The sequence below is a fragment of the Trachurus trachurus genome, assembly GCF_905171665.1.
Source record: "Trachurus trachurus genome assembly, chromosome: 5".
Classification (NCBI taxonomy): Eukaryota; Metazoa; Chordata; class Actinopteri; order Carangiformes; family Carangidae; genus Trachurus; species Trachurus trachurus.
In genome coordinates this window covers 27,260,947-27,286,278 of record NC_139896.1, presented here as the reverse complement: position 1 = coordinate 27,286,278, position 25,332 = coordinate 27,260,947, and the positions used below count along the sequence as shown (strand labels likewise).

The 25,332-nt window shown below is 42.0% G+C and overlaps 4 protein-coding genes across 8 annotated transcripts; 2 read left to right on the top strand and 2 right to left on the bottom strand.

Moving 5' to 3' along the window:
- Positions 1-1,420: 1,420 nt before the first annotated feature.
- Positions 1,421-3,908, bottom strand: LOC310986317 (proline-rich transmembrane protein 3; the record flags this gene model as incomplete). The annotated part of the gene is made up of 2 exons (XM_083972165.1): positions 1,421-3,025; positions 3,894-3,908. 2 exons carry the CDS (start codon positions 3,906-3,908, stop codon positions 1,421-1,423), a joined length of 1,620 nt encoding a protein of 539 aa, XP_083828291.1.
- A 2,646-nt stretch (positions 3,909-6,554) lies between these two features.
- qrich1 (glutamine-rich 1) lies at positions 6,555-16,192 on the top strand. Of its 5 annotated transcripts, none has more exons than XM_083972608.1 (12): positions 6,556-7,130; positions 7,815-8,075; positions 8,199-8,273; positions 9,554-9,691; positions 9,784-10,767; positions 12,050-12,203; positions 12,857-13,011; positions 13,090-13,204; positions 13,289-13,397; positions 13,491-13,642; positions 15,026-15,116; positions 15,207-16,189. In XM_083972608.1, exons 2-12 carry the CDS (start codon positions 7,827-7,829, stop codon positions 15,388-15,390), a joined length of 2,406 nt encoding a protein of 801 aa, XP_083828734.1. In that variant the 5' UTR covers positions 6,556-7,130; positions 7,815-7,826; the 3' UTR covers positions 15,391-16,189. The 5 variants fall into 5 exon arrangements, with proteins under 5 accessions (XP_083828736.1, XP_083828734.1, XP_083828733.1 ...); XM_083972607.1 differs by having other exon boundaries at positions 7,798-8,075; XM_083972609.1 differs by having other exon boundaries at positions 6,556-6,848; positions 15,207-16,188.
- Positions 16,193-16,390: 198 nt separating this feature from the next.
- rpusd4 (RNA pseudouridine synthase D4) lies at positions 16,391-19,602 on the bottom strand (the record flags this gene model as incomplete). The annotated part of the gene is made up of 6 exons (XM_083972164.1): positions 16,391-16,778; positions 17,643-17,740; positions 17,826-17,976; positions 18,178-18,271; positions 18,370-18,577; positions 19,191-19,602. 6 exons carry the CDS (start codon positions 19,600-19,602, stop codon positions 16,587-16,589), a joined length of 1,155 nt encoding a protein of 384 aa, XP_083828290.1. The 3' UTR covers positions 16,391-16,586.
- A 624-nt stretch (positions 19,603-20,226) lies between these two features.
- On the top strand, positions 20,227-24,554 carry LOC310985818 (WD repeat-containing protein 82-like). The gene is made up of 9 exons (XM_083971480.1): positions 20,227-20,605; positions 21,150-21,250; positions 21,543-21,609; positions 21,826-21,925; positions 22,200-22,316; positions 23,250-23,405; positions 23,516-23,585; positions 24,090-24,232; positions 24,326-24,554. The coding sequence occupies exons 1-9, from the start codon at positions 20,445-20,447 to the stop codon at positions 24,356-24,358; spliced, it is 948 nt and encodes a 315-aa protein (XP_083827606.1). The 5' UTR covers positions 20,227-20,444; the 3' UTR covers positions 24,359-24,554.
- Positions 24,555-25,332: the final 778 nt, after the last annotated feature.

Sequence of the window (25,332 nt, the reverse complement as noted above, 5' to 3'; positions counted from 1 at the left end):
GTCTACTCTACATGTGCATATAGGAGTGAGTCACACGTCAAAAACCATCCATCAGCATCATATGAGGCCAACATGTGCATGAGAAAACACATGACCCCAAGATTTATAGGTTTTATAATGAAAAAATGTGTTCATAGTTTCAGGCCAGTTGGTATTAGCTGAGTATCAGCAGCTTTTACAGGCTGGAACTAGAAAAGTATTGGATCCTGGAATTTCATGAGCTTTGGAGAACAAATAATTGTTTGTGGACAGGTAGTTAGGCACTGCTTGATTAATCTGGTTTTTCAATTAGTATAGACACAAAAAGCAAAAACACAGATTTGATAGCAATGCTGATTCATATTATGACCCATGCAATATGATTTTTCCATTCTTAATTACAGCTGTGGGTTGAAATAATAGCTTATTGTCCATATCAACTATAAAGTTATAATTAGTGGCATTATCATAAAGGATTATTTGATCAGGAGAAGAAGTGTCACCTCACCTACATGAAAGACAAACAGTCATGACAGAAACTTATTAACAGCTTTATATCAGCAAGTTCTATTGTCAGTTTCCTCTCTGTGATTACGCCCACTGTATTACACATCAACGAGAAGTCTGTCTACTTAAAAACACCTTATATGCAGAGACAGATATCTGATTGAGACATTATTTGTTTCTCAGAAAGGGAATTGGAACCCAGCTCCTCTTATTCCGACCCAGGCTGAATGTCCATGTGAACCAACACTCTGACTGGACTGAAGGAAGATGAGGTAAGCAGGTAAGATTACCATGTCTTTTAAAAACACATTTCAAGCAAATCACAGATGATTCCTATAAAATTCCCTTTATTTACAAACAAGAAATTGAAAACACCAAATCATGTCAAATTTTGTGGAGGTAGCATGGCTTCACACATTTTAGATATCATGACAAACAGATAGATAACAAGTGTTAAATTCCAACCTGACTTCTAACCAAGTGGTTGCTACACTAATCTGATGAAAACAGTGAAGCTTTTGACTTGATTTGAATTTGAAGCACATAACAGAGAACGTCCTGCATAACATTACAATTTAAACAAACATTATAAAACTCTCATGTTGAGATGCTCAATACTTCCACTAGGAATCAAATGTTCATTTAAACCTTGCTCATATTCAAGCTGTGAAATTTAACACAGTAACATGAAAATACATTAAGATAAAAATCAATGCATATCTAAGACATATCTTAGAAAATTCAAGAAGGATATCTGTATGTTACTCTAGGGGCTTTGAATAACTTTCAAGATTAGATAATGGCAGATTTTATTAAGTTGAGGCGAAGACAAGATCAATACTGTCCAATGTGGCATTATGCCTTTACATCAAGGTTAAAGGATTGAAATAGTAAGCAGAATACTAAGTACGGGTTACCATCAATTACCTTAACCCTAGAGGTCTGTGACATCATCATCAGACCAGTTGTGCTGATGCATCACTGCAGAGAGCGCTGCATTTAACTCTTCTCCTTGATGAGCAGTGGTTGGTGACCCAGCTCTGCTGTTAGAATCCACTGTAGCACTGGGCGACTGTGGCTCTTTGACTTGGAAGTGGTCAAGAGATGGAGAAATGGACTCCGTATCCAACATCCACCCATAGCCGAGGTAAGACGGAGGGAATACTGTTGTGCCACCTTCTCCATTACCGGTGTCTGTGACCACGGTGTGAGGCCAAGGGGGAGGCGGAGGTGTGAACAGACCGCCTGCCACAAGCTGTCCATGAAGGGCGTTGTCAATGCTGCGCCTGAGGTTAATCGGAGACAGGGGCTGCATGTCGAATTCTATAAGTGAAAGAATACATTCACGCTCCCCGACTTTTTGCCACAGCAACGCAGCCTGAGGATCAGAGCTGCTACTGCTAGGCTGATCGGGGTTGTATTCTGTAATAATGGTAGGCGGCTGATCATCATACCGGCACATTGCATTGTTGCTGATAGCCGCTGTGGACAGGTTGTATTTTGCCCAGTTATTTGGCATCAGGTCTTCCCAGGTTTTTTCTGATTGTCTTAGCGGCCCTTTTTGCACAGTGGCCAAGACCCTACCCCACAAGTTTTTCTCTTCCACCCCTTTAGACACCTCACTTCTGCCCTGCCCATGATCGCCCCTCGAATGACCCCTTGAGGGCATCCAGAAGAGCCAAGATCCCAGGACAATCAAAGAGAATCCCCAGGATAACTCAAGGATTCTGGCCCAAAACTGACTGAGCCACCAGCCCCAGCCAAAGCGCCTCCAGTTCCCCAGTAACCCATAGAGCCAGAGGAGACTGTACATCTGAAGGCTGCAGCAGAGCATCCCAAGGAAGGCAGACACCGCTGTTACCCGCTTTGCTCGCTTCTCAACCATGTGTGAAGGACTCCACTGAGGTACAGACGACCTGCGAAAGCGATGTAGGTGAGAAAGAGATTTGGCGATGACTCCCACACAGAATGGAAGGGCCCAACAGAGGGAGAGGGTCTGGAGCAACGGAGGGAGAGTAGAGGATAAAACTGAGGAGTGAAGGTCTGCTACAAGCAATGCAGTACAGTGTGACACAGCCAGTCCTGCAACCACCCTTGGGCACTGCAGCTTTGGGGGTAAAAGTAATAATTTCAACCCTCTGAGTGTCACCAGAGTAAGGACAACCTGTGCCCACAGAAGAAGCTGGAGAGGAACATTATGGAGTGCAGCCAGGGTGGCATGAGACAGGATCTGACGGGTGCCATAAGGGTCAAGTAGAAGGCAGCCGCCGCGCAAACAACCAGCCATGATAATGAGACTATTCGCCAGAGTCAGAGCATAATTCAGGGGATGAGGAAGAGTGTATGCACCAGCCATTCCCAGAACCGCCAAGACTGCCAAGAGTATGAAAAGGCTGGCAGATCCAAACACATGTATTTCCCAGGCAAATGCCAGTGTACGACTCATGTCATCCCAGAGCAGACTGGTGCCATTAAAGGTTTTTAGGGCAACACAAGGTCTCAGACCAAGCACACATGGACCTACAGGTCCTGACAGGTCCTGGTTGGTCACAGAAGTAAACACATGGGTTTGGACAGGGACTTCAGAGACTTTCCCACCTGAAAGATAGAGAGAGAGAGAAAGAGGTAAATGAGAAGAATGCAAATTATATTTGTAATGGTTCATCATCAGGAACGGACTATTAAAGGGATAGTTCAAAATTTTGGCAAATTCGCCGATGGCTGTAATCTGTATAGTCATAGCAGTAGGTCTGTTCCCTTTAATTATCAGGGCATGTTGTTTTGAGATCCGCGGGGCAGAGATGGGAGCTGCTCAGTGAACACAATGGAGGTGAATGGTACAGGTCCCTTGTCCCTCATCAAACTAATCAAATACACAACCCAACAACTCCAGAACGCTCTGATGGACAAGTTGTGACCTGCACATTCACCACGCTATGAGATAATAACGGAACGTTACCAGACAGGGTTGTTTTGGAGGCAAATGCGAAGCCGGAACTACATTCCAGACATGGCTGCTGGGCGGAGTGATTTCAAAAGCGTAAGTAGTTCTGAGTATTTGCTTCATGTGTCGTAATGTTACATACATGATTATTTCATAGCGTGTCGAATGTGCAGGTCACAACTTGTCCACCAGAGCGTTTTAGAGTTGTTGGACTGTGTATTTTTATTTCTCAAAACAACATGCACCAATAATTAAAGGTAATGAACCCACTGCTATGACTATAGGGATTATGGCAATTGGTAAATTTGCCAAAATATTGAACTATCCCTTTAAGTGATGAATTTAAACTATGACTGTATGTTTGGTAACTATCACATGTTTGCTCACTCCCCCCATAGTATAAAAATATGTACAGTAGGTGCATGTAATGGATAAGCAGTGTAGACAATTGATGTTCACTCACCATCCAGAGAGTCATCTTTCAGTACTGATGTATGACTCTCCTGGGATTGTTCCTCAGCGTGGCTTTCCTCTGAGACGATGTGTACACTGGAGTGAGTTTGTTCTGTAATTGATGTATTAGCTTTGTCAGCTCCCTGGTCATCGTGAGCCTGTAAGTGGTACACAGTAAGCTCCAGTGCTGCAGTCAAAGTTCTTCCAGGCCCAGAAAGGCTTTTTTTGCTGCCGTGCTCAGTCTCACTGGTGACTTTCTGTGATCTTGTACTGTCAACATTAAGTCCACCGCCTTCCACAGAGAGACCGGTGCTCTCTGGATAGAAGATTACTTCTCCAGCCAAGCTGTCTCTGGTATTGTTGCCCTGATCTGTACTTCGAGTCACACGGCCTGAATCAGAGTGGTCCAGTGAATGTGAAGTTTGAATAAGATTTCCCAATGGAAAGACAGACAAGGTTAATGTAACGAGGAGCAAAGATGAACACTCCATTTTTTGTCACCAAAATCAAATTTCCAGGACCTGTAGATCAACCAAAAAAGAGAAAGAGTTAACATGTAATTCAACATCTACATGAAAACACTTTGAGCTACACACTAACTGGACTGACAAAGGCTAATGAGATTGCTGTTTATCATTTGTAACAATTCAGCTTCAGAACTAGAGCCTTATCCTGTAGCAACAGAGCTTACACTTAGTACACTAGTTTATATAGGCTAATTGTGAAACTGTCAACAGTAGAAAGACTTCCAATTCTATATCAGTTTTTTTTTTTTTTGGAGAGGACAGTGCACATTAATAAACATGTCAGTTAAAAGTGCCAGAAAGCCAGAGGCTAATTTTCAACTGTAGTCCTCCGGCAAGATGTTAAAAGCCATCAGATATTCAATGCAATTCAAAACAATAGTTGTTTAAGTAATACAGTGAGGCTTCAGCAAAAATACAACACAGCTTGGCAGAAACACAGCATGCAGACGGCGGGCTTATGCTGAGTGTCAGCCAAGCTGTTTGTGTCCTTTGGGTCACAAATGTCAAGTGGCCATTTCACTCAGAGATAAAATCATAGGCCTACATGATACTAAAAACTAAGTGACAAAAAAAATCAGTAGAGGCCAAGTAGCATGAATATTAATGTGATGTTCAGCCTGACATAAACATTTCTTGCAGTTGACCTAATTTGAAAACCTTGGATGATAAAAAGAGTATATTTTTTCTGTTTTAACACTTAAAATATGAACCATAAAGTCAAGAAATGCCTGTTACTGCTGAGGAACTGTACTGTATGTGTAGACAGAAGCATTGAAAAAGCTTTACATGAAATTGCATTTGTATGGATTTCCCCACTACTGCAACCATGTCAAAACACAACCAAAACACATCATCACCCTAACCTCTGCTGAACAACCACCCCACACATACACACAACAATCAAAATACTAGGTAAAGCTCAGTTGTACCTGTGATTCCTTGTGTCCAGCTCCCTGTCAATGCTTCATGGGCTGCACACCGTCTCTCGCTGCAGTAAGAGTGCGTGTAACGGCTGATTTATGATGTGGAACATGAAGTGAGGGTTGATCACACTGGATTTACAGACAAGCTCACAGCTATCAAGCTGACGTCTTATTGGCATTACTGCACCGGCTGGTGACTTGGCAGCCTCCCATCACGATGTCACCTGCAGAGACAAGAGCATGACCTGAATGTTAGCGGTCATTTAAAAAAAAATGCATGCATGATTATTGTCATCACTTACTGAAAACAGAAACGGAAAATGTTCTTGTAAATAACTGACTATTAATAAAAGTCCACATGTCTTTCTAAGGTACCTCTTTCTACAACAGGTGTGCAGTGTGTTGTTGTGTGAAGGCAAATCCCTTCTAAAAAGGATTACATTAAGATTCTTACAGTGGCACAAAGTCACATGAAGTGATAATGTGCAGCCAACTAGACACGAGCACTCTAGTATTGTTTCGTGCTATATTAGTTTGAAAGTACCGTAGGTATTAGAAAGGTCTTAGGTCCATCATTACATAAAACATGGACAGCAGATATCACATACTGTATGATAAAATGCATACAACAATTTAGTTCCCTCAATCATTGAGATCTTAACAATTTCATTAAAGAAACATATTCATATAGGATATACAAATACAACAACCAGTCTGCAGTGAGTGTGGGAATTAACTCTTTCACATCCAGTGAGTAGGGGACATAGTGTATGCCATTGTACATCTGTCTTGGTCCACCTTAAGAGGGGTGAGAGGCAGTTTGTTGTGGAGCAAACAGGGGGAGGCCCTCAGTGGCACACGCCTGGCTCTTTAAGGCAGACTGGGGAAGTTAGATTTTTTGTTAAAGGTACATGCATTCAAATGTTTACGAGACTCTGGCACAACTCTGCAGGAAAACCATTTGAATTCTATCTATCTATCTATCTATCTATCTATCTATCTATCTATCTATCTATCTATCTATCTATCTATCTATCTATCTATCTATCTATCTGCATGATTTCCTCAGAATTCATAATTTCATAATAAATTCCTACAGCTTTTCAGTGCAATGATTACTGCATAAAGATAGTGTTCAGTCCCAGTCTATGGTCCCAGACTAGAGTACTGGATGATCTGATCCATAATAAACATTAATAATGAAATAGGATCAAGCATCATTATAGATTGTGGCTCCCTGTGCGTTGACTTGTGCACATAGATGCATATGTCGAATTACAGTTTAATTGTAGTTTGGTGTAAGAGTTGCAGGGAGCCACACACCAACGCAGGTCCTGGTCATGCTGTGGGATGGGACTCTCGTTAACAGGACAGCGCGGCAGGCCCGTCGCCTGGCAGAGCAACCTGGGAAGGAGTCGCGTTTTTCCTGGGGCCTATACTTCCGTCATTTTATACCGCACTGGATAAACACTGTGGAGCCGTCTCTGCCTGTGTGGTAGTGTGGTGCAGGCCGTGGTAATACTATCGGCGATCCTGCTGGATAAATCAATCTGCTTGGGGGAAACTTGTTTTGTATGGACAGCAGCTGGATCAGACGTCAGAGACCTCGCCTGCTCGCTGCCGCCGCCGCTGCTTAATTTGAACTAATCACGGCATTGTTTGTGGGATAACGCCGCTGCCACACGCACTATGTAGAGGAGTGAATGGCATGCTGCTGGTAGCTGTTAGACGTTTATCGGCTTTTTAGTTTTAAACACCGTGCCTTGGCGGAAAGGAGAGGATTTCGTTTTATTTAAGGTAGCATGACAGGATCCGGAGCCGTCGAGCTAGCTAGCCAGCTAACATTAGCACAATGATTAGCTAGCTAGGTAGTTAGCTACATGTCATTTTAATGAATGGACTGTTGCTTTAAATGTGTGTTAACTTATCCTACCGTACACACTAGGTGTGTAAACAATAGACACACCGCTGGTATCTGACGGTGTTAAATACAGTTGGCTAGCTAGCTATATGTCCATGTGAGTTGTGGCAAAACAGTGCCTTGCTAACAGTGTGAAGCTAGCTTGCTAATCACTAGCTAAAACGTAATAGACTCTCGAAATCATAATGTTTGTGCTGTAACCAGAGGCTTATGAACATTCATTAATAACTTTATAAAAATTAAAAAATGAATAAAAAAGACCCGGCTTTGACACACCAGCTGTGACTGTAATTTTAAATGACATGTCAAAGTTGATTGAAGCGCACCAGACTTTACAAGTAAATGCACTTTGTCCCTGTGTGCTATTCCACTGCGCCCTATCTAATTAGTAACTTCATACTCTTTAGCTTAGTGTATTACATGTAGATGGAAGAGTGCACCACCGCCTCTTCGTTAGAATATTATCCATTATGTATGTATCAGTATAACCCAGTATGCATGTAAACAGTTTGAAAATATAACTATAATCTCCAATGTTTACAGTATCCCATTCTGTCTAGGTCAACGTAAGGATGAATGAGCAGGAGAGTGGGGTGGTTTCCTTTGATGAGTATGTGCGGCAGAAGGCCCGCACCGTGCCTCAGCACAGGATGAAGGAGTTCCTGGAGTGTCTTGCCAAGGGCCCAGAGGTGCTGCAGGAGTTCAGCCAGCAGGAAGGGGCAGCCACCACCACAACCATGGTGTACCAGCAGCAGGGCACCAACTGTGTGTACACAGACAGCACTGAGGTGGCTGGCTCGCTCCTAGAACTGGCTTGCCCGGTAAAAACCTTTTATTAGCATGTTTATTGTCCTTGAATGATAGTATTGCTATTGTCAGTGTGTAAATATACATCTTTGTATATGATAAATACATAAAGTTATGTATGTATGTGTTCATGACAGGTACAGGTGACCTCAGCAGAGATTTCACCACAACTCTCTGTGCACCAAGGGTCTGAGCAGCAGCTTCAAGTGCAGGTTAGCTTATATGGCAGTATCATGTATCTCATACTATGTTTAAACCTTTCAAAACGGATGGGTCATGATTGGCCCAGCCCCAGACACACTATCAAACTAGATGACAGTGTGGTGTATGATCCCATTAGTTAAAGAGGAACAGGTTCATATTATTGTAGCTGGAGTTAAGTAGCTTTGCTCTACCAGCTCTGACAGCCAAATACACTTGGAAAGATACTCATTGAAAGGAGTGGCTACACATTTAAGTGGAATGATGATTCACTTCCCCTCTGCTGTTGAACCGGTGTCACAGTAAACATTGAGATATACAGTGGCAAGAAAAAGTATGTGAACCCTTTGGGATTTCTTAGTTTTCTGCATGAATTGGTCGTTTAATGTGATCTGATCTACATCTAAGTCACAAGTATAAACAAACACAACGTGCTTAACCTAATACCACACAAACAATTATAATACTTCATGTCCTTATTGAACATATCATTTAACATTCACAGTGCAGGTGGGAAAAGTAAGTGAACCCTTGGAACTGGTTGAAGCTGCTTTGGCAGCAACAACCTCAACCAAATGTTTCCTGTAGCTGCAGATCAGAACTGATCAACACTCGGGATGAATTCTGGACCACTGGTCCTTATACTGCTTCAGCTCAGCCACGTTATTATAGGATGTCTAGTGTGAATGGAGGTCATTCCACAGCATCCCTATTGAATTCAGGTCTGGCTCTGACAAAGGTGGATTTTCTTTTCTTTTTTAAGCTACTCTAGATGATCTAGTTAGTAGATTTACTTTAATGTTTAGGCTCATTGTCCTGCTGAATTTCATCTGGTGGACGCCACCCTGACATTATCCTGTAGGAAGCCTGGATAAACTCTGGATGGTGGTAAACTGTCCAGGCCCTGAGGCAGCAGAGCCCCAAACCATGGTGCTCCTCCACCGTACTTCACCTTGACATGATGTTTACATGCTGCTATGCAGAGACATTTTTACAACATACGTACAAAGATTACAACAACAACAAAAAATCAATTTGAAAAAATACAAAAAAGTTTCATCAGTCCACAAAACATTTTCATAAACTTCAGACCTGCAATGGAAAGCAAAGCAATTAATGTGGAAAACCAGGACATTCCAAATGGTTCACACGCTTTTTCTTGTAACTGTATATTTACTTCAAAATTCTGTTACTCACTTAACAGAGTATTAAGTAATTAGTCAGTGAACAGTAAAGTAAGTCATATCTTGCTGCTGAGCCTGTTTTTTTCATGCTCCCATTGTTGTGCCAGGTTCAGATCCAGGAGCAGCAGGGTCACACAGTTGGCCAGGTTCTTCATGTGGCCTCCCCCTCCCAGCAGGACCTGCATGGTCTCTCCACAGCCCAGCTCGTCCAGCAAGGAGAGCTCACTGAGGAGCAGCAGCAGCAGGTACACTGTTCATTTCCACCACCCGTATCAAGTGAATCCACGTGACAAATTTCTGCTTAGATTTTTCTCACAATGCTGACTGTATTTTACAGATTCAGGCACAGCTGGTTGCAGCTGTAGCCGGAGGACAGCAAATCCAGTTACAAGGAGCACAGCATATTCAGCTGCCAGGGGGTCAGCAAATTCAGCTACAGGCTGGACAACACATTCAACTGCCGGGTGGACAACAGATTCAACTACAGAGTGGCCAACACATTCAGCTACAGGGTGGACAACAGATTCAACTGCAGGGTGGACAACAGATTCAACTGCAGGGCGGACAACAGATTCAACTGCCGGGTGGACAACAGATTCAACTGCAGGGCGGACAACAGATTCAACTGCCGGGTGGACAACACATTCAGCTACAAGGTGGCCAACAAATTCAGCTACAAGGTGGCCAACAGATCCAGATTCAGACCATAGAGGCCGTGTCTCCTTCCCAGCAACATGACTCTCCCAGGGAGGCAGAGAGGAGATCGGGAGTTCTCCAACCTGCCAAGAAGCGCAAGGTGGATGTCCCTCTGTCTGTGTCCTATGCTGTTCCACAAGGACAGCAGGTGGCTACAGTCCTGGCAATCCCTCAAGGACAGCAGCAAAGCTACGTTTCCCTACGACCAGATCTGCTCACCGTCGACAGCGCTCAACTGTACAGCACGACCGGAACAATCACAGGTCCCACGGGCGAGACCTGGACCATCCCCGTGTATTCTGCTCCTCAGCAGCAGGGCGTGACTCACATCGCCATACCGCAGGAGACGTACAGCACGGTGCAAGTGACCACCAACGGTAAAGACAAGATGTCCCCCAGCTCCACGTCCAGGTCCGCAGACGGGCATTTGGCCTCGGCAGGAACGCAGGAAGAAATAGTACAGACTCTGTTCCCAGCGCAGTTCATGAATGGGAACATTCACATCCCTGTGGCAGTGCAGACCGTAGGAGGGACTTACAACACTACACAGTCGGTACACATATGGGACCCGAGTCAGCAGCAGAGCCAGGGAGAAGAAGGACAGGACCAGCAGCTCCATCTGCAGGTTAGACGAGACCTTTTCCCAGCAGCCACACTGTAGATTCACTACACATCTGAAATTATAGCCTGTTTTCCTGTAGCCCAGTGAAAACAATGTTCAGTTCACTTCAGTTTATTTCGATTAGCATTTAACCCCTTCTCAACAAATGAGATTTACTTCTTATATAAACTAACTACAATGAGGGGCAGGCAATATAAGATGTATCTTCTCCCTGCTCCCTTCCAACCAATGAAAGAAATATTGTGATATTGTCAAATTGTGAAATTGCCTTGGTTGGAATAAAAAAAAAGAAAGAAAAAAAAAGAGAGAAAGGAATGGAGCTAATTGAAAAGGTGTAGTAGGCTGAAGCCCATGCTTATTATGCCTACCCTTTTTACCGAAGAAGAAGAGAGAGAAAAAAGCAAAACAAAAACATCTTCAACAAGGTAACTTTTAAACTACATGGTCTGAGTTGCTCCATAGGTCTTCAGAACTAAACAGACATTCAGCTTTCATAACAGATTCGTATATTCTTTCAGTACTTTGGTTTTAAACATATTTTTAAAGAGGACATTGCACTACACATTTTTAATTCATCATCACAGCTATTCCACAGGTTAACACCTCTAACAGAAACACAACACTGTTCATACAGTTCATACCAACTCTCTCTGAGCCTCTGAGTACTTTGGCAAAGCAAATTATTGTGTACTTTATACATGTGCCGTTTTAACTTTCACTAAATCATAAAATTTAAAGGTGTTTAAATTGACAGAGTACATTCGCTGGTTCTGTAAAATAAAATTTGATTGATTTATAATTCTTATAGCTCTCTTTTGAAACTTAGAAATAGGATGAGTGTTGGTTTGGATATGTATAACCCCATATCTCGGCAAAATAGGTCATGTATGGAAGTATCATTGTGTATAATGACTTCTGGTTTAGGATGTTTCTTGTTTTATAAAATATAGCAATGGTTTTTGACATTTTAGTTATCAATGAGTAGACAATTTAAAGACAAATTCTAGTGTTGAGATGAGGATGAACATTGTCAGGGAATGTTAGGAATAATACACTAACTCTACCAATTCAAAGCAGTTGATAACCTAGCAACTGATGCAGTACATGTTGGTGTGTCCTGGTGCTATTTTAACTGTCCCTCTTAAACGTCTTGGGGAAAACACATGAAATATTTCTGCACAATTTTACTATGATCATGTAAATGTTGACGTGTTTTATTGTTTGCTGTCGTCTCAAACCAAAAAGCATGAACTTTGTTTTTCTTCTGGTCCCGGTCCTGGTGCAGGGTCAGGCTGAGGCTCACGCTGAACCACCCACTGAGATTCTGGTCCCTGCCTGTCTAAAGCCAGAGGAGGGCTTGGAGGTCTGGCGCCTGTGGGCGAAGCGGAAAAACGAAGAGCTGAACAAGCAAGAAAAGACGAAGCTGGCCCCCATTGGACGTAGGTCAACTTCTGATCATTTGATCATATATTTGACTTGAGTCGAACATCACTATACTACAGACAACAGTAGGTGTACTGTATGGGCTTATATTTGTCTCAGTAATAACGTTAACGCACAGAGGGTGATCTACAAATATTCCTTGGTTTGCACACGTGTTTTGCTATCCACAAATACACATTTCTAATTTGTAACTTGTATTTTGGCTTTTACAAATGCATGTGGATACATTGAGGAAAGAGATGCATGTGTGTGATTGGTGATTCACACTTCACAAACAGAGATTTCAGTTTTACAAATGGCTTTTTTGTTTTTACAAATGAAAAATGATATATTTACAAATACACATTTTTTTGTAAAAAGCAAAATATAAGTTACAAATTAGAAATTTGTATTTGTGGATAGCAAAACATGTGTGCAAACCAAGGAATATTTGTAGATCACCTTCGTTTACAGGTATTAATGAGACAAATATAAGCCCATACTACTGAACCACTTGAAGCTATAGAATTTAATGTCTCTTAAATTTCCGACGTAGTAGCTGTTTACTTCTCATGAACTTATATTCTGCTTGAAACTGGGAGCAAGTAAACTTTGCCAGCAGTAATAAAAACATGTTTGCATCTGGTCCTCTCTCTGTTGCTGCATCCAGGTCGTCAACCTCTGCGTTTTCAAGAAGACTTGGTGTCCAGTGCGGTAGCCGAGCTAAACCTGGCTCTGTCCCTGATGACGCAGGAGGCACGAGGTTCAGAGGAAGAACAGTTTACGCCCGATGTTCTGTACTATGTCTTCTTGTGCATACAAAAGGTAAGTATAGCTCCGTGAAGAGTTTGCAGCGTGCCAGAAGGCTGTGTGAAGTTAATCACGTGTGCTTTCTTTTTATAGTATCTCGCTGAAAATGGACGTGTGGATGATATTTTCTCTGATCCATATTACGCACGATTCTGTGGGTCTTTACACAACATCCTGGATGGTTGGAAACCAAGTGTACACCCATTAGGTAAGGGTGGATAAACATTTACTTATTTACTTAGTTACGGTATGTATTTATGTATCAAAATGACTCGTCTGTGTCTTGTCCTAGGTTACATCATTCAGAGTCATGTGACAGAGGAGATGCTGTGGGAGTGTAAACAGCTTGGTGCACATTCACCAGCCACACTGCTCACAACTCTAATGTACTTCAACACAAAGTGAGTAACCAACCACAAAGCACCAAATGACCTGAATCAACTCTCCTCAGTGATAAAAAACACAGTGTGTGTAACCATGTGTGTCTGTCCCAGGTACTTCCGCCTGCTAACACCTGAACAGCACATGAAAGTAGCTTTCTCCAAGGTCCTGAGACACACGAGGAAGAACCCCACCAATGCCAAGGACAAAGCAACCAGTATCCGCCTTCTCAAGGGACAGGGTCCACACAGCGCTGCACAGAAAGGTCCTCAATACAGTCCAGCTTGATTTATGCTTCTGTGTCAAGTCCAGACCCCCGCGCACTCCCACAGGGCCGTCTGCGGCGCTATGAACTGACAACTTTCAAAGGTGGAAAATTACATTTGAACGCTGTGACGACGCATATTAACATTGTGCATCCCAACGTTCAGGGTTGTAAACATGTTGACTAAACAATTTAGTTGTTAGAGCTGCAGCTTCAAATTTACAAGCAGTTTTTTTAATTGCCTGTTTTTCCGGTTGGGGCAGTGGCCTACGTGTTCCCACAGTACACACACACCTTTTTTTTTAACGATCGATCCACAGACCACCTATTTGCCAATCACGGACCAACTGTGATACGTTACACCTCTATTTATCCACTTTTTTCCGAACGTGAAAAATGTAAGCCGGTTTTGCTCTTCCGGTGGAATTTTATGTTTACATTTCCATGTTTTCCGTAGTTGCGGTAAATGCATGGATTTTTTTTTTTTTTTCAATGAAAATCTGTAAAACACATGGATCATCACACCAACTTTTAACAATGGACATCACACAAATTGACATCCGTGTTAATAGCCAGCGTTAATAGATCCATGCGTTTACCCCAAGTATGACAATGACTGAAAACCATGGAAACGTAAACGTACAATTCCACCGGAAATGCAAAACCGGCTTCCGGTTTTGACCATAGATGACGTTGGGAAACTTGTGGATAATGTTTTAATGTTTTGATTTACCTTCTTGAAGTTTTATACTGAGTTGGTTAAACTTAAATGTGTTGCAGATGTTACATAACAAATTTGGGTGGAATGTCCTTAAGTGGATATGGGACGTAATAATAAGCTGGTATAGGTGTAGGGATATGGTAACCAGTGTTGTGCTGTAGGCTATATAATACAAAACAAACAATATATTGTATATATACAATATAATTTGAATATTTAAAATAAGAAGCATTAGAAATTTTAATCTGATTTGGGGGGACGATTGACAGCGCTTCAACACAGACCATAAGGCTGTGATTGGTCCGTTCTGAACTTCATTTCCGGCGTTTAGTTTACCCAGTTTCTCCTTCATGCTAAACCACCTTTTTTTTTATTTTTTTTTTTACAAAAACACTCTTTCCTCTTTGGTCGTCATTGTTCACTGTGCCCAGAAGAACGAAGCAGGAAGATAAACAAAGTTTTATACATGACCCCTCTGAAACCACACACACCCCCTTGCATTCAGGCGCTAAATTGCAAAGCGACACATTCCCCCGATGCAGAACTTCATTGTTATAGCGTGGAGTTGACGCAGAAGCATAAACCAGGCTTTAGCTTCACATTACATCTTGTTATCAATCACAGCCTCTGACAGCAGGTGCTGACACTGTGACATGTTTCAGGAACAGACGACATGTATGAAGAGCAGATCGAGGATCCAGAGAATCCGCTCCGTTGTCCCATTAAACTTTACGACTTTTACCTCTTCAAGTGGTGAGTGATTCTCAGTCACACAACTTCAACCTCAATGTATTATTCTTGAGTATTTACAAGATGAAATTGACTCCCCTTTTTCTCTTCCAGTCCTCAAAGTGTTAAAGGACGCAACGACGCATATTACATGACTCCTGAGCCGGTCGTTGCACCCAACAGCCCCATGTGGTACTCGTCGCAGCCCCTCTCCAGTCAGCAAGTGGAGCACATCCTCGCTCGCATCATCGCGGTCCGAGAGATCCAGGACATCGTCGGCCCAGAGAACATGAGTTAAACTGAGAGGACTGTTGGGACCTAGTTCTCCAGTCGCTGATTGTTGACTATGCAGTACCTTCCTGACTTAAAGCATCACTCACCATCTCAAATAAAATGGATCAACTTCCGAAACAATCACTATTTTCTTCTGAGGAGTGTATCATGAATGCACTCGCGTGAATTTCTCCTCTTCCATTCTCTGTTTTCAGCAATCACCTCTGAAACCTTTTAACCTGTCATTCAGACGAGGCTTCCGTCTCACCACTGCTGGATTATGGTCTGTCTCTGGAGCTGCTGCTATGAGCAGAGCTGGTACATTTTCCTCTAAAAGTCTGTCTTCTCAATACATGAAGATGTTTAACCCTTCACTTTGTAACCTCAGAGACCATTAACCACGTCTTACTTCAAAGTCCCACTATGATACATCACATCTAAATGGACAATTTAAGGGACCACCGCTCATTACTTTTTGGATACTGACTGCATTTTGGATCATATGTATTGAACCTGAAGAACTTGTGCCTGTTTTTTCTTTTCTTTTTTCAGAAATTTCATGATAATTTATGCTTGTGGATCTTTGAGTTGAACTTCAGATATTCTCACGGTCAAGTGCTATATTGTAGTCATGCAGGTGGCTGGAAACATTTTTCTCAGGTCAAAGCTACCAATTTACCCCAACACCCGTCAAGGATTTTTGCCTACTTGTTCCTGTCTGTATGTATAGTAGGTTATTAAACAGGATATGCAGATGGAACCATCTTTGTTTAGCTAATGTAGTACTAATCCTCTGTCAAACAGCTCACCAATGAGAAAAGTATTTAGCACTGTGTTGATTGTGGAAATGCAACTCTGTTGACATTTGAAAGACTGATGAACTGTGGGCCTTTTACAAATGACTTCTTACACCAACAGCATCCATAGCCTGGTGTTACCGCCAGGGAAATATGTAAATGTAGATGAACACGTCGACAGCAGGTTTTAATACAGTTTTGCTTCATTTATTACTAAAATGAGTTGTAAAGTACTGTACAGTCCTTTTTTACACAGTTTCTTCTGTGGTTGATATTTTACAAAAACAGCTTTACAAGAAACCCAGCTTGATATAAGTTAATTTAAATGGTTACATATCTTTTTTATTCCTGTTGCTTCACACCTGATGCCCAGTCCCTGCAAACATCAGCTAGATTGCAACGACTTGAACCAAAAGTAGGAATGTCACTTATCAGTGAGGTTCAAATGCAGTTGTTTCAATGTTTGTGAGAAGTATTTAGGAAGGGGACAGGACGTGTCCACGTCTGCTTGACCGGCTCCTGTCAGTGTCAGCTGGCGAGCATGCAGATGGAGAGGAAGATAGCGGATCTTGCTCTGCTCCAGTCCGAGCTTTCCCAACAGCCGCTCGGGTAATTTCTGTCAGGACAAAATGTACCATTAAGTTCCAGCTAACAAGTCAACGTAAGCCTGTGCAGAAATGTGGGTCCTCCTCTTCTCCTATAGGATATAAATCAATTAATAAAAAATAAAAAACAGTGTTCCTTAAAGGGATATTTCAACATTTTGACAAATTTGCCTATTGCCATAATTCCTATAGTTTTAGGAGTAGGTTAATTACCTTTAATGGTCGGTGCAAGCTGTTTTTAGATCAGCGGGCCAGAGACGTGATGAGTTTGATGAGGGAAACATGGAAATACTGTGCAGCTTACATCTCTGCTCTGGCCCAATTAAAGGTAATGAACCTACTCCTAAAACTATGGGGATTATGGCAATAGGCAAATTTGTCAAAATGTTGAAATAGCCCTTTAAAAAGTAATTAGTTATAGTTACTAATTACTTTCCCCAAAAAGTAACTGAGTTAGTAACTGAATTACTTAATTACAAAAAGTAACTACCAGGAAAAGTAACTGTTACTTGTTTCTAAAATAGGCTACTCAAAATGTCAAATTACTTGGACTGAGATGTACTGAGTGAGTTGGTTAGTTCTAGATTAACAGCTTTTTTCCCAACTAGTTTGAAAAAAGAAAAAGTTTATATAACGTACACTTTAATGGGTGTATTGACTTCTTGAGTCGAGTAACGGTGCTTTTTATTGTCAGTAACGCTAACGGCGTTATAAGGGGGGAAACAGTAACTTTTTGGAGTATTCATTAGTGAAAAAAAGTAGCGCTGCTTTTTTATAACGCTGTTATTCCCATCACTGTGTATCACTACACAATACCTGGAGGTTTTTTCACATCATCATCCTGTTCATTGTGGTACGTCGAGAACAGATTTTACCTGGGGTGCCAGTTTGCTCCAATGGGAATATTTATGGTCGCCGAGAATGGGACATGCCAGCGCTAACGCCATGTGAACCCTCATCTGGTGCTTCACCCCTGTGACCACAAGCAGAAAAAAAAGATTTACCAAAGCAGTTTCTCAGTAATTCACTATGATTTCCACGAACAAGAGCCTCTCTACCAGTAAAAGGCTGGAGCTCCACGAGGCTGCAGCCACTGCTGCTGTCCACCACTCTGTACTTGGTCACTGCAGGCTGAGCTTGCCGATTGGCTCGCACTTTGGTCACACCATCGCCTCCATCATTCATTCTGAAAAGAGGACTTAATGCCATCTGAAATAAATAGAAAAACATGTGATGAGATTAGATGAATAGTTCTACCATAATAAAATTAACTATTGTTTCAATCAGTGACTAGCTCCTGTAGATAGCATTCAGTTAGTAGATGATCAAATTCAGTAGGCCTATTCATTCTGTGTCATTTGACTTTGTCAGATAGTTGTTGCGGCACCAAAACCAGACAAGAAGAGACACCTTGTAGTGTGGCTGAGGGCCTGTGACCTCTCGCTCTATGATGGGGATGTCGATCACTCCTTCAGAAGGAACAGGAACACCCACTGTGACGACCCTGCAGAGGAGGACAGACACACACCATAGTGAGAAATGTTGTGTAAAGTACGAACAAAAAATGCATATATGACTACCTATATCACCATGTTATATTACCAATATTTCCTGTGTACTTGGTTATTTCTGTGCAGGTTGAGTATGTGCTCCACTGCCTCTTCGCTTCTGGCCAGCAGCAGAACTCCCGTCGCCTCCTTCTCCAGCCCCAGACAGGGCAACAGCTGAGAGTCAGATCTGACCTTCAACCCATCCATCATTTTAGAGAGAACAGGAAGCACGGAGGAGATGGATGTGACCCTGGAGTCATCTGCAACATGGGAACAAGCCAATCATGCATCCAGGTCCAGGTGCTGAGCCCTTTCCAACCAATGGAATCATCATTTCACATACAGTGGCATGAATGTTTTGGGCAACAGATAAAACAAATGGAAGATGTGTTTTTCCCTCGAGGCATGCTGTTGAACAAGAAGCATTCCTTTTCAATATTTTAAGCAATGTCAGTTTATTATTTTTTAGTTTTTTGACTATTTTAAAATGAAAAGGGGAAACCAACACCCTGCAAAAGAATGGGGTGCCCAAACTTTTTCATGCCACTCATTCACTCATTTTGGCAGCTGAGGCTTTAGGAATATGTTATGTCTAAAGGCCTTTTCACACTGAATAGCTACTGCAATGGGACTATGTTAGGAATCCACTAACATAGCAGCAGCCAGCTGATGACACTGCCTGTTGTGATTTATCTCAGATATGGACTTCTTTTCCTTTCATTAATTTATTCACTTTCATATTCGAGATCAGTCAATGCTAGTGACATCAATAATCACATCAGATTAGAAACACAAACTCTTGAACTGCAGTCACAATGGAAGCAGTGTAGGCTAAATCTACAACATGAAGTCAGTCAATCAGTCAGTCCCTACCTCTGACAGGGACGCCATAGGGTTTGTTGACCACCACTACGTGTTTGTCCTGGTACAGCACGCTTCTGTGGAGGTGTTTGGCCAGCACGTTGGGATGCACTTTCTGAAGCTGCAGACTGAACCGTTTCAACTCCGTCACCCTCCTCTGCTGGCCGGACACCGGAGCCTCTGCCGCCGGCGGCGGCGTGCCTCTCTCCTGCTGCACTTTGCGGGCCAGGTCCATCGCTGTCCGCCGGGGTTTCTCTCCACCGGCCGCGGTGTCCTGGCTCCCCCAGCGGCACGGCGCCGCCCCCGGCCCCGGCCCCGGGCTCCGGCCACAGCTTGGCCGCGGGTTGAGCCGACAGAAGACGGTGGCGAGGCCGGAGGTCCAGTCACCTCTACGGGCTAACGTTATCACTCTACAGCTGCTCATTGTGGCACAGTGGTGTAAACTGAACCTGGCGGAGAGGAACCACGCTCCGCTCACCAGTCAATCACTTCCGAGTCCTACCTTTCACAATAAAAGCATACAACATTGTTCCACAAGCAAGAAAATACAATAACACAAAATAGTTTAACTTGGCTTAATGGGCCCACCAGTTTACTTTAATTGAACTTATCTAACTATAGCACAGACAAAAAAACTACTTCCAATTGTGTTGTTTTACCACAATAAAAACATATAAATTACCTACAGGTTTTTTTATTTTTCTATTTTACTTACATCAGTGAAGAACTCAAATAGATAAAAGGCAACACAAAAAAATATATTAATTAATTTGCAAATTCAATACTGAAGCACTCACAGCTAGACTGCAGTAGACCGCAGTACCATCCCTGTTGACCCGGTCTGTAAACACAGCAATTTCCTGTGGTGTGTTGTAATTTCCTTTTTACTGACCCTGGGTGTGCTCGTTTCATATCACCGCCTGAGCCGTTGTCGCCATTGAACACAATGGTGATTGTAGAACACCGCCTGTCTGGACGATGATGGAAAACTAACCGAGTGAATCTTTGCTAGCTAGGTCGACATATCGTTATGTGTGTATGTTATGGATGTATTAGGTCCATGCTGTATGTGTGGACTGTGATGTTTTTATAGTTGTCTATGGTTTTAACAGACAGTGTTAGAGGCTCAGCACTCACTGCTCCACCCCAGAAACTACACGATGAGCCGCGAGCTTTGAACAGAGCTCTTCCCCTTGGTTTTACGCTGCGTATTCATTGTATGAAAGTGTCTGCACTGTATTGCTATATGTTGACGTAGCAGCAGACATGAAGATCACAGACAGCGCGCTGCGGAGCTTCAGGGTGGCCCGGACTTACAGAGAAAACTCACAGAAAGTGAACTGCGTTGACTACAGCCCGAATGGAGAAAGCGCCGTATCAAGCAGCGACGACGACTGCATTGTGTTGTATGACATCCGGGAGGGAAGGTAACGTTAAGTCCATGTGTGATTATTACTGTGATATGAACAGTGATGGGAAGAACGGCGTTATAAAGCAGACACATAGCCTAGTCTATATGATAATTGAAAAAATTAAAAGACAAACAAAGAAACCAGTAGACCAAGTTACCATTGCCATAAAGAATACATTAGCCTATATAAATATACACAAACCATACATATAACTAAATGAAACACATGAGACAGCATTTAGGACCTACTTAAAAGATTGTCACTTTTTCAGTTACTTTTTGAAGAAAGTAGCCTAACTATAACTAATTACTTGTTAAAAGTAACGTTCCCAACAGAAGCAGTGGCCACTGAGTAGTTCAGCTCATGACTAAGCTCAAACTGGAATACATAACAATTACACAAGTCAGGACTTAGCCTATTATGTCCCTGTGTGAGACCCACTGTCTGTATACTGTATTACATAAAGGACTGTCTGTGTGAGTGTTGATGATGATGATGGTGTGTGTCCTCAGGTGATCAACTGACTGACAGATGCAATCATTGTTGTTTCCTCTCTCAGACCTGAAAGCACTCTATTCAGCAAGAAGTATGGAGTGGACCTCATCCGCTACACACACGGAGACACACACACGGTGGTCTACAGCTCCAACAAACTGGATGGTAAGGAGTCAGTGCTGAGGATGGGAGGGTAGCCTATGCACTGCAGCTGTGTTGTTTTGTTTTGTTTGCTTTGTTGATGCAGGTTTCTGTTTGTTCATTTGCTATTCGTTTTTGTTATTTGTCATTGTTGTCAGGGATGGTGTTAATGGATGGAATTGTTATTATTTTTTCTTACTTTCTGTAAAGAAAAAACGAAGAAAGAAGAAGTCAGTGCTGAGGGTCAGCTGTGGCACAAAGCTCCATATAAGAACCTGTTGTAGTTTGGGGAAGTGAAATGTTTTATGTTTTGTAGACACCATACGATACCTGTCTCTGACTGACAACAAGTACATCCGCTACTTCCCTGGTCACACTGCCAGGTGAGTACAGCTCCTTATCTAAAGGAAGAACAGAAGTGGTTTAGTCTCCACAATTCTTAAAATATTCTTAAAGATGAATGTTATTCTTATCCTTCAAATGGAGCGCTGATTATGTTCACCTCTGTCACTCTCGCCAGTTTCCCCCCTGGTGTCATCCAGTTCAACTGTTGTCTTTTACCTCGTTCTAAATGGCTGTTCATCACTTGATGCTTTCAGGGTCACTGCTCTCTCCATGTCACCAGTGGATGATATGTTCATCTCAGGCTCGTTGGACAAGACGATACGAATCTGGGACCTGCGCTCTCCAAACTGTCAAGTGAGTATTAGTCTGTGAACAGGATGGAAAGTGGACATTGCTCTGCTTTTAGACGTGTCACTGTAGTACTGCTATAGCTGCTTACTACACACCAAGGTGCTGTATATCAACGCCATGCAAATCCCCTTTTTATAAGAATTTGTCCTGTGACCACTGGGAGGATCCGTCTTTACACAGCAGGGCATAGTATTCTTAGATATTGTGTTATAAACAAAGACTAAATGGAAGGTCTTACTCAGGAAATCTGTGATATGCAACTGGGTTTGTGTTTCAGGGGTTGACGAATCCACTGGGGAAACCTGTGTGTTCCTTTGACCCTGATGGGCTGATCTTTGCTGCAGGAGTGGAGTCACAGGCTATCAAACTGTACGACCTCCGTGCTTTTGACAAGGTGAAACATAAAGTCGGTGTGTTAACAGTTTGTGTCTTTTGTTTGTACAGTACAGGTGCATCTCAATAAATGAGAATATCACGAAAAAGTTAATTTACTTCAGTAGTTCATATATTATATATTTTTCATTTTTCATTTAATTTCTTTATTTTCCTCAAGTACAAGCAGTACCAAGCATTGAATAAATATTTAAAAAAACTACAAACAAAACAAATAAACAATAAAAAACAAACAAAAAAACAAATCCATTATGAGGCGGGACAGAAAGAAGCAATGATTATCATGTCCTGCCCCTTTTTTTGCAGTCTCATTCAAGCATTATCAATTTATATGTGTATCCACTGTCGATAATAAGAACCAAAAGGACAAAAAATAGAGATGTCATTTTAGTCATTGTTCAGCTCATTTCAGCTCATTCTCTTATACAGGCCGATAAAAAGCTGCTTATATCTGCATTTGAAAGTTACGATGTTCAAAGCCCTTCCATAGGGCTACTACCCCACAAATGGAGATGCACATGCTTTTTGTGGTCGTACGGGCTATAGGATGTTTTAACATAGCCTACAGTGTCCTCTCAAATAATGGCTCCCCTCTATAGATTCATTACACACCTGCTAAAATATTTAATGTCTTTATTTCTTTTGATTGTATTAATCATGGCTTACATTTAATAAAAACACACATCAGTAAGTTTATCAGTCATTTTTTTTCATCAATTATTAGACATTTCAGGCGACCCAATTTGAATTCCAGGCGACCCTACGTGAGGTCCCGACCCCAAGGTTGAAAAACACAGCTTTTAATGGTCTCTTAGTCTGGTTCAGTGGCTCCACTATCATGAACTCCATCATATTCTCATTTACTGACATGTGCCAGTTAATATGCTGCTGCTTGTACGTCGTATTCATTCATGTGTTCTCTCCCGGTGAAAAGGGTCCGTTTGCCTCCTTCGAGACCAGGTTTAACCGTGTCTGTGACTGGACCGGACTCAAATTCAGTAACGATGGGAAACAGATTCTCATCTCTACAAATGGAGGGATGATCCGTGTGCTGAATGCCTTCAACGGATCTGTGCTGCACACGTTTTCTGTAAGAGATACACAGCAATGAAATCACTTTACCACACACCTGCTGAATGCCATCTGTTTGTCGGTCCAATGAGCTGTATCTGATGGTTTCCTGTCTTTGCTCACTTGAAGGGCTACAACAACAGCAGAGGCATCTCCCTGGAGGCCTGCTTCACTCCCGACTCACAGTTCGTCATGATAGGTGATGCTAAGATACCGCCACAGTGTATTATGTGTTATAGTTGGCCATCCCTCCTGTTCTTTTTATTTTTTTATTGTGAAATACAAGACAAACAACACTCTGGACATACATCAATGTAGTGTGTGTGAGTGTGTGTGTTTGTGTGTAATTCAGGTATATATAATATAAGTGGTGGTCATAGCAGTGATAGTGATAGCAGTAATAAAGAAAGAAATTAATGAATAATAATAGTAATTGGTCATAATAATGATATTCAAAATAACAGTTGTGATAGGAAAAGCTACAGCAATAATAACAGAAATAATAGTGATATAAACAGCAATAATTCTAAAAAATAAGAAAGAAAAATATGAGCAAGGGATGAAAGAAGGGTGTGGGAGTGAAGGGTGGGTAAATAAATTAAATTTTGAATGAAAAAAAAAGAGAATGAAACTATGAGAGAGGAAAAAATGAATAAAGAAAGAGAGCGTCCCTCCTGTTCTGACTGTTTAACTTCCTGTGCAGGCTCAGAGGACGGGAGAGTCCATGTCTGGAGCACGGAGAGTGGGATGAAGGTGGCCGTGCTGGACGGGAAACATCCAGGGCCCATCAACACTCTGCAGTTCAACCCCAGATACCTGACGTTTGCCAGCGCCTGCACTAACATGGTGAGAGCATCAAACACTGAAGCAGCTGTAGCAGGACGAGCTGCCATGAACACCGCTCTCATTCTTCCCTGTGCTCTCCTTGTTCTCCCACAGGCCTTCTGGCTGCCCTGCCTGGACGACTTGTAGAGGGATTTACCATCATGCACTGATGCGTAGAGACACATTCTCTGTTGCTGTACTTTGTTGACATGATAAGAACCTCACATTGGAAATCAATAGGTGTTTTTTAATGTTACATGTTTTACCAACAGTATTTTTAAACCTGAAAGGTTGCCACTGTTACATTACCTCCTGTAAACATTTTGTTACAGTATTCAATGTAATATTTTAACTCAATATTTTAACACTTTGTGAATAATCCATTTTTTTTATTGTACATAATTATATTTGATAGTAAACCGTTAAAAAAAGAAATCTTATGGTTTCATTCTCCTATTTTGTTATACAGTCATACAGGTGCCAATGCTGTTGTTTAGTTATCAATCTGTCTGGTTTATCTGAGGTCTGATTTAACTAATTTAATTTATCTGGGGCTCTGTAAACTATCATAGAATGGTGAAATGTGTGCTTTTTTGTGATCATCAATCCAAAACTACTTTAGTTTATTACCCAGAAAAACAGTAAACTATTGAGGCAAAAGTATTGCTTTAAAATGACATCAATTATCAAAATTGCACCAATGATTGGGGGGAAATTTTTGAATTTTAACAAATTCTACAAACAGAAAAGACGAACACTACCAGAAACCCACTAGTGGCTCTTTGTAAAGTAATCTATTAATAGACAATTACAAGCTCAGTATAAAGCTGCTTCTCTGAACAGAAAACTGGTTCAGTCTGTCAGGAAACTATCTATCTGTTAACACACATGCAAGTGTGAAGGAAACGCAGGCAGATGTAATTATTTTGATGAGTGTGTTTTTCTGTTTAGTGCACATAAAGTGTGTCTTCCTGAAGTAGAGGAGGGGGGTGTGGGCTCTGTTGAATAATGTATAGATGCTTGGGTTATGTACTCACCACTGAGTGAATAATGGATGATCCCATCACCGGTAACCTCACAGGTACACACTTATGTTTCTCTCACCAACTTTGGTGTGTGTG